Here is a 9414-nt window from a genome sequence, read left to right on the forward strand (position 1 = left end):
GTATTTCATGCCCTACCATCCACTAGGGCGTGAAATAAGAATAAAATAGTGTGGCGAGCGTAGCGAGCCATGCACGGGGACACCGTGCACCGATACAGTGTCCATGTCGTCTTTCGGGGAAAACAAAAACGTAAAAACGTTGGAAAAACCCATGTCAACCTTTTCACTGTCGACCTTCCTTATGTCAACCTAATGCTTGTGTCTGGCTAATGATCCTGTCGACCTAAGCACATGTCGGCCTTTTGAGGGTGTCGACCTTCCTGTGGTTGACCCAGTGATCCCAACCCCTGTATATAACTTTGTTATATACACCCTGTTGGTAAAATGCAATGGTCAGTATATATATATATATATATATATATATATATATATATATATATATATATATATATATATATATATATATATGTGTGTGTATATATATATATGTGTGAAATAGGAGTGTGCTCTCTTTATAGATATATATTGTATACAAACACACTATACTACTGTATACACTGTATGAGTGAGTTAGGTGAGCACCAGGGAGCAGCAGCGTCTGGGAGCCGGGGTCACACACACTGCTGCCTGCGTGTGGATGTGTCTGGCTGCTGGGATTGGCGGCTGCTGCTGCTCTGTGCTGTCCCTCCCGGTCGCTGCAGCAGAGGTCGCCCGTCTCTCCCCCCCCCCGGCGGGGCCCCGGCGCTGCAGCCAGCTCTGGAGCAGGAGACTCAGTTGTTACTTTATTACATTGTTGGTGAGTTTGCAGCAACTCGCGGCCTCCCCGGCTCCGGAGCCCGGACCCTCTGCCCCGCCGCCTGCACACTCTCGGAGCCCGTCTTCTCACTCATCGTCGGGCATGAGTTAGCCAGCAATGGACACCAAGCATTTCCTGCCGCTGGGTGAGTGCCTGGTGCCTGTGTGGGGTTGCGGGGTGTGCATGCACCTGGGGTGTGCTGAGTGGGGTGCTGCGGGGGGTGTGCACCCACCTGACTGCCGTTGCATTGTATTACTGGTCCCTGGAAATACTCCGGGGTATATATAGGTAGCAGGCTGGGTATAGGCTGCTGGTGTGTGTTCCCCTCTCTGCCCTCACTCAAACTTTGAGGCACCTCTGGAGTTGGGAGCCCTCCAATCCAGGTAACCCAACTCCTGTAGTTGCTGCAAACACGTGTGCACAAGTTGTGACTCTTGTTATTACTGCAGCCCCCTGCAGTGCTCTCAGTGCTGAGGGGTACTGTGCCCATCCTGGGGGGGCAGGCCCCTGTGCCGTCAGTGCTGAGGGAGTACTGTGCCCATGCTGGTGGGCAGTGCTGAGGGGTACTGTGCCCATGCTGGTGGAAGTCCCTGCACCCTCAGTGCTGAGGGGGTACTGTGCCCATGCTGGTGACAGCCCCTATGCCCTCAGTGCTGAGGGGTACTGTGCCCATGCTGGTGACAGCCCCTGTGCCCTCAGTGCTGAGGGGTACTGTGCCCATGCTGGTGACAGCCCCTATGCCCTCAGTGATGAGGGGCAGTGTGCCCATGCTGGTGGCAGTCCCTTCGCCATCACTGCTGAGTGGTACTGTGCCCATGCTGGGAGAAGCCATCTGTACTCTTACTGTTGAGGGGGTACCTAGACTTGGGCAGCCGCCTGGGCACTGACTTCTGGAGGAGCACACTGGCGGTTCTTGCGGCTGTTGGCATTCACCTGGCCACAGACTGCTGAGGGGGTACCTACACTGGGGGCATCCCAATGGACACTCACTGCTAACAGGGTACTTACACTGGGCACTCACTGCTGAGTGGGTATTTACACTGGTCATTCTGGGCACTCACTGCTGAGAAGGTATTTGCACTAGGGGCTTTAAGATCAAGTCCAGGTTAGTGCAGAGAGGGCTTTGTACTGACACTGTGAGGGGTGTCTGGGGGGTAATAACTTCCTGAGTGTTTATAGTCCTTTTGAGGTTGGATGTTGTGGAAGGAAAGAAACAGATAGTGTTAACAAAGCCGTAATTCTTAGCTGGCCATAAAGCCAGTAAGTGCCCCAATAACTGGATTATTTCACATAGGGGCTTTGCAATGGACTTGGGGCATTCACTGACCAGTGATGGGCTACAGAAGAACCCCCTTTGATGTTGTATTGGGATGATGCCATAACCCTAGAGTGTATTCATTTGCATTCCTACAGTTTGGTGACAGTGTCCGGGCTGCAGACACCATTGGTTACCACAGGGTTAAATGGCAATGACTTTAATGCTGGACTAAATGATTGTGAGAGAGCCCTAGGGCCTGTCAAGTGACACTCATGCACGCCACCGACTGTCTCTTCCACTTAGACCAGACATGGACTGTCTGTGCCAACCAGTGCCCAGGTATGTGCTCTGCAGCCACACTACTGGGGGGTTATATAAATGACAGCGCCAATAGCAGGAAAAAAGAAAAATCACACAAACCACGAGATTGACAAATTTAATGTGTCTGCTATTAATCAGCGCCGCCCACTCTTACCGGCAGCGGTGGCATCTGACAGGGCATTGCCTGGCACAGTTGTCTGCAGAGTGGTCGGAACCCTGCAGGTTTTTTTTTAACTCTGGATTGTCCCACTTACAATTGCCAGGTTTATACGCCGGTTGCTGTTATTGTTTTGCTGCACTGGTGGAGTTTGGTTTCCTGCTTGGAGCATTCTGCTAGCTGCAAATTGGGATGTTGTTATATGTGCTGTTTACAGATTGTAAACTCTCGCTTTCTGCCTGTCTGTGGAGATATTTGGGGTGGTGGGGGGTTATGGAGTGGAGTTTGTGCTTGATTGTTTTTAAAAACTTTATTGAATAAAACAAGTTGTATATTTGAAATTGAAGACCCCCCCTTCTGCTTTGTACAGTAATTTGTATTTAAAATCCCTGTTAGACCCCCCTCCCATCCGAGGTTTATAAAGTTTGAGATCTCACGTTGACTCCAGGCCTGTGGCCTGGGCACATGTTATTGGCTGGATGGTTTCTTGTCGCTCGGGTGCACTGCGTTGACATTTGACACAAGCAAAAGTCGACGCAGGAAACTGTTGACGTGAATTTGTCACTATTTCCCAGTTTTTTTTGTGCTTTTTCAACACTTGTGGTGAGCACATGCTACATTAATTGAGGGTCCACTTGCTCAAGTGTTGACATTCACAATCCCAAAAATGTAGTAAAATGTAAGTCGGCCGTTACCTTATGTCGACCGTTGCTGCCCTCTGGCGCATGTTGGCATTTTTGTCGACTATTTGTTGTCGATTTATTAACTGTACGCCTAAACCCTGTCTATCCTATGACCCATAACCCTACTTTTTATTAAATGGTCTTATTTCCCCCCCCCCCACTCCCTTTTAACCTTTAATCTGATTTTGTAGCTCCAGTCCTCCTGCTGTGACATATATCTGGCACAGTATATACCCTGTGTGTGTGTTTTTGTTTATTGCACCACAGTGTGAATGATATAAAGACTTGTGGTGTGTAATTGTGTAAGATAAGCGTCAGCCTCCTGGTATAGTCTTGTGTTTTGCTAGACCAATGCTGCGCTTATTCCAAAGCATTGGTCCGGCTTGCTAAACTCACCCTGTCATAAATATTGCTGTTCAGTCATGTTATTCCGGTGCGTGATATAGGGGCCAGTTGTTTAAATACCCCCATAATTGAACATACGCTCTATTCGCGTGCATGTACACCCATCACCAGCACGCTGTGACATTTAAACTTTTGGGTTGAGGAGCTGATTGCCCTTTGGCACTTTCATTCCTGTAGAAACTGCTGATGTTACTGAGGTGTGAGGTACAGAGTACCTCGTGCCTCAGTGATGTCGCTGGTTACCAGGCAAGTCACTAAAATTAGTTTCCTACTGCAAAATGGGCAACTATGCGCTGAGGCGGGATACTGTCATTAAGTCGACTCAATTAAGGTCGACATGCATTGGTTTGACTGACATGGGAAAGGTCGACAATGGCAAGGTCCACATGAGTTTTTCACGTTTTTATTTTGAGCCGACATGTGCCGACAGGCGGTATTTCATGCCCTAACATCCACTACGGCAGGGATGTGGAACCATCAGCCCTCCAGCTGTTGTTGACCTACATATCCCAGCATGCCTTGTTACAGTTTTGGTCTTTGACAATCCTAAAACTGTTGCAGGGCATGCTGGGATGTGTAGTTCAACAACAGCTGGAGGGCCAAAGGTTCCCCATCCCTGCACTACGGCTTGGTAGGAGAATAAAACCTGGCAAGCACAGCGAAGGGACGCGGTACACTTAGACAGTGTCTATGCTGGCTGTGTCGACATTCGGGTCAAAAAAAAGAGAAAAACTTGTGTCGGACTTTTGATTGTCGACTCAATGCTTGGGACGACCTTCCGACCCTAGTGTTAATTCTAGCACCCGCCAACTTTGAAAACCCATGTAGTTCCTCTTCCCTGCCTGGGGTGTCACTGTCTGCTGTGGTGTTTCTAGCACAGGTCTGGTTTGCATATCAGTGCTGATATACAGACCACACTGTGCTAGAACACTACAGCAGACAGCAACACCCCAGGCAGGGAAGAGGAACTACATGGGTTTTCAAAGTTGGCGGGTGCTAGAATGAACAATATCTATCTAATCTATCTATCTATCTATCTATCTATCTATCTATCTATCACCACTTTACGGCAAGCCGTACGGACTGTTTTATACCGCTGCTCTCAAACTCAGAAATTGAAAGTTCCCCATCTAATTACTTTCATTAACAAACTACACCAGGGGTAACCCAATCCCCATCAGACCGTCTCAAGTGCAGGTTACAGAGAGCCTGCCGCAGTCTCGCTGTAACCGTCCTTTCGGCGTGCATTATTTATTTATTTCAGTTGGTGACTGCCAAGCATTGGTTAGTGCCAGGTGCAGATGCCATCCGATAAGTTGGCCGGGCAGCTCAGCACTTACCCGTCTGAACCCGCTTTAAAGGCAGTGTCACCGGTGGAAGATAAGATTGTCCCAGAACTTCAATCAGACGCTTGGTGCACGGATCGTGTTGCTGTTTGTGACAGCTCAGTGTCCCGTTCCAGGGGAGCAGTACTGTATAAATAAACTATTAATGGTTTGTAATACCAGCAGGGGCCTCGATAAACAGGTCAGGCTATCCGGAGGACCCGCCGCTTGCTAGTCCGGCCTGTTTTCAAGTGGATAGAGATAAAAAGAAAATCGTAAATGATATTATTGACATTTGGATTTATAGTATATCGGGGGGGTGTAACATTGTGTGTAAGATACAGACTGGACTGCAGAGCTTACAGTCTGCGACCTACCTCTTTTATGCTGAGCTGAGCTCTCCTGCAGTATTCTAGGTGGTAGAACCTTGTAAAGGGATGGAAACGGATTTCGTGGGTCATATTGTTCACACCTGCCGGATATTATATATTATATTTCATGCCGGTTGTATAAATATTTGGGTTTGTGCGGCAGTTGCGGCGGAGGGACATGCCCCTGTGTGCTGGCTTTGTATCACGATTAATGGGCGCTCTACCCACTTTGAAGGTGGTTTAAACAAATACAGGTTTCAGATATACAAGGACATCTATCTGCGGTGTGGGCGCATATACCAGCCATGGTCATGGGTGGTACTGTGAAAGTAAGGTACACCCTTGTAGGGTTGCTGGCCAGGTTGTAGGGAAGGGAGGATTCTGGGCAACTGGAACCCCCCCTCCTGTTTTTACCTATGACACCCCCTATATATATCCGGGATTGTTATGGAATCCCGACGCCGAAATCCCGACAATGGGGGGACGTGGACCACCCCCCATTGCGGGCTCGCTGCGCTGTGAGTTATTTTGTTTCTGTGCAGGGTAAATACTGGCTGCATTATTTTTACACTGCAATTTAGATTTCAGTTTCAACACACCCCACCAAATTTAACTCTCTGCACATGTTACATCTGCCCCACCTGCAGTGTACATGGTTTTGCCCATTTTCCAAACAAATTTGTACTGTGATCAGATCTGAATAAGGACCAGTGTGTGGTCTGTGAAGAGGTTCAGCATCAGCAGGGCCCTTTACGATGGGATAGACCCAGTGGCAGCTCCAGAGGGGCTGCAGCAAAGTCTAAAATTCAAATAGGGAGCCGCACCAACTGCCAGTGAGTCAGTTTGGAATGGCAGTTGGTGGCAGTTGCTGTGCCTCTCCTATTTGAATTTTGGACTGCTGTGCCCCCACCACCCTGGTGCCTTCCCCGGATAAAACCCTATGTGTACCTTATAGCACTCAGCTAGGGGCCACATGTGTGTGTCTGATAAGTGTTTACATGCACTTTTGGCTGTGGATGTTACAAGATGGCCGCTGACGCGGTTTTTTTCATGGCCCCTGGTTTCAGAGAGGACAGCGGCGCACGTTCTTTCACGCAGGGCAGGTGTGTAACAGAAAGTGGTGGTGGTGGGGGGAGGGTTGGACTTTTGCCTGGCACACGAGAATTAAAAGTCCAGGGTTCAAAGCTGCCTTGCCTGCTCAGCGTCCCGTGCTTGCACCTATTAACTATTTCATTGCTAGTGCCTGCAAAGTAACGGGGGCAGCAGAAGAATGTGACGTCCCCCCCGTGTGTAAATGCTGGGCCTGGGTTCCTTTTATCATATGTTTTGTTATCGGCCTAATAGTAATATTGAGGGTGACGCCCTCACATGTCGTCCGGCTGTCAATCAGCCAGGCCATCGCATGCACTGTCCCCAGATAATCTGCGGGGCTGAGAATTTGCACCCCTGCTTTCAGATTTTAATTTCACATATTAAAGCACCAACAAGCCCCTAATTTTCCAAACCCAGTCTGTGACATGTCAGTTAGGTGCCAATTGGCTGGTACTTTATCTCTCTTCCAGGGTGGAACATCACCGAAAACATTCTGCTGTTTTCTCTGCATGCATATGTAAACATACCCCTAATGGGCATGAGTCTGGTACCTGTGTTACATAGAACAGTTTGGGGGCCAGTTGCACTAAGCTTCAAAAGTGATAAAATGGAGAGTGATAAACAGCCAGCCAATCAGCTCCTACCTGCCATGTCACAGGCTGTGTTTGAAAAATGTCAGGCAGGAGCTGATTGGCTGGCTGTTTATCACTCTCCATTTTATCACTTTTGAAGCTTAGTGCATCCGGGCCTGGATGTTCCATTTATTGCTTTGTTAGAGACCATCTCATGTACAAAATAAAGACCAAGCCACCAGATCCACGTATGGCCTGTCAGCGAGTCTATGATCTGCAGTGGGAGTACCGCGGTTTAATTACCTAGCAATGGCATTTCCCCGGGTTAACACTTGCTCCACCAGCCTACTCGTGCATGACTGGATTATCACCTGGTTGCAAGAGTGCATAAGTGCCTGAAATGCTACAACTCCTGTTACTAGCCTGTGCCTGGTACACTAATGTGCTGTAACCATAGCGACCCATCCCAGGTCCACTCACTAGACTCGTGCAAAGTCCACGTCTGGTGAGTTATTTGTGAGTAATCGCTGCACTTCTGTGTATTGGCACTAAACAGGGCGATTAAATAAGATTACGGATGCTGGTGGGCATAGAGTGTGGTGGTAGCGTTACGGATGTAAGCGTATTGCGCCACGGGCGTGGGTGTGAATTTTGCCACCTCTGTGCGGGGAGATGCATACAACGGTAACACAACTCCGAGACCAGGCCAGAGGGACATTTTTCCTGCTATAAAATGCTCGGGCTTCTGTGTGATCAGGAAGAGGTGCGGTTTAGTGGTTAAAGCAGAGTCTTGTGACTCCAGCGCACTGTTTCTTACAGAGGGGCGGCTGAGGATTTAAAGGCACAGGACATGCCACCATTTCCTGCCTCCATGGACTTGTTTTCAAGACCCATATTGGCCTATTTTGGGCATCACGTCCTGTGAAATGCTATATATAATTTCATTTTTTTTTTTTGGTGTGGGGGGGGGGGGTTTATTCAGAAGGGGTCTGATTTAGGGGCGCAGCTGCGACTCCATACACAATGCGTTAGCAAAGACATGCTGACAAGTCAGATGCCATCTTGTAGTAGGGCCGATGCATTGCATGGGTTGCTTATATAAAGAAGTGGAAACATCGGTCACACCATCGATCCTCTGAGCGACTATATTCTGTCTCACCAAAGACCCCAGGGCCTCTCCTGCTGGGTACAAATTTGCAGTGGCTCAGAAACACAGGCCCGACAGGTGGCTTGTCGACGGGGCCCATCTGCCGACACGCTGCATGACTACCCAGATAATGTGCACATGAGGCTGAACTGTCGATAAAGCATTCCTGGTGATCTCCGATCTACTCCCAGTGGCTCCTAATTGGCCGCATCCTCAGAATGTCGACATTTCAGTTGCTGACATTGTGAGGTAAATTTACCTTAGTTTCTAAAAATGAAAAGCGGTGCTGTTGCCCATAGCAACCAATAAGATTCTGTCTGGCATTTTCTAGGATGCAATAGAGAAATGATAGACTGAATTTGGTTGCTAGGGGCAACATCACCGTTTGTATTTTTAGAAACTAATGTACTGTAAATTGACCCCTGTGAATCTGTTGACTGTTTGAGGGTTTCACCGTGGTGTCTGTCGACAGTTTGATCCATGTTGATGTTCTGATGTTGACAGTGTGGATCAACATGAACATCGACATGGTCACTGGGGGAGGAGCATGTCGACCATTCCGCCCCCCTTTTGATGACTACCTGTCTATCACTTTGCAAATAAACCCGCTAATCCCATCCATCAGTGCGCATGTGCATCGCGGCGTTGGCACATGTTAGCGTGTAGCCGACATTGCGCGCACCTGTGAATCAGGACCAGTGACACCATTGATGGGGATGATATTTGTCTATAATAATGACAATTTGCTTTTATTGACAAGTGGGAGCCTTTGATGGCAGTGGAACAGCGCCCCCCATAGGCTCAATACCATGATTGCTGGCAGAATATTTTATTGACTTTGCCAATGTTTGAACAAATCCGCTGACAAACATTGCAATAGACTTGCAACATATACTGTAATGTTTCAGCCTTTTAAGTGTCCCTTTAAACAGCCGGGGTTGGGTTATGAATCTAGACCTTAATTGGCAATTCAGGTGCGTAATTGCTGGAATAAGGAAGCAGTGTGTGTCTTATCAGTGGTGACTAAACGCTTTATGGCGGCCCGAAATGCTGCAAAACGAGTCCCTTGTTCACATCCGCAGTTTGTTGTATTAAGGTTTATAAAACCGTAACCGCCTACCGAGGCTCAGACAGAAGAGTAAGATCTGTCCAGAAAACACTGGATTGCACCAAACTCTGAAAGTCACAAGCCAGTTACCCTACTGTTATGACTTTGGGCAGCTGGAGAACATGTAAACTCCACACGATAGGGCCCTGGTCAGGAATCGAACTCATGATTTCAGTGCTGTGAGGCAGTAATGCTAACCACTGCACTGCCATGTTTTCAGTGTATCGATTTTGATGCTA

The 9414-nt window shown here is 48.3% G+C and overlaps 1 protein-coding gene across 1 annotated transcript in view; it reads left to right on the forward strand.

Moving 5' to 3' along the window:
• Positions 1-606: 606 nt before the first annotated feature.
• Positions 607-9414, forward strand: part of RXRA (retinoid X receptor alpha) — a 148739-nt gene continuing 139931 nt past the window's right edge. The window contains exon 1 of the mRNA XM_083158591.1: positions 607-881. Coding sequence (XP_083014717.1) covers positions 854-881 — 28 coding nt within the window. The 5' untranslated portion in view covers positions 607-853. The remainder of the gene's footprint in view (positions 882-9414) is intronic.

The sequence above is a fragment of the Crinia signifera genome, chromosome 9 (genome assembly GCF_055691185.1).
Source record: "Crinia signifera chromosome 9, ASM5569118v1, whole genome shotgun sequence".
Classification (NCBI taxonomy): domain Eukaryota; kingdom Metazoa; phylum Chordata; class Amphibia; order Anura; family Myobatrachidae; genus Crinia; species Crinia signifera.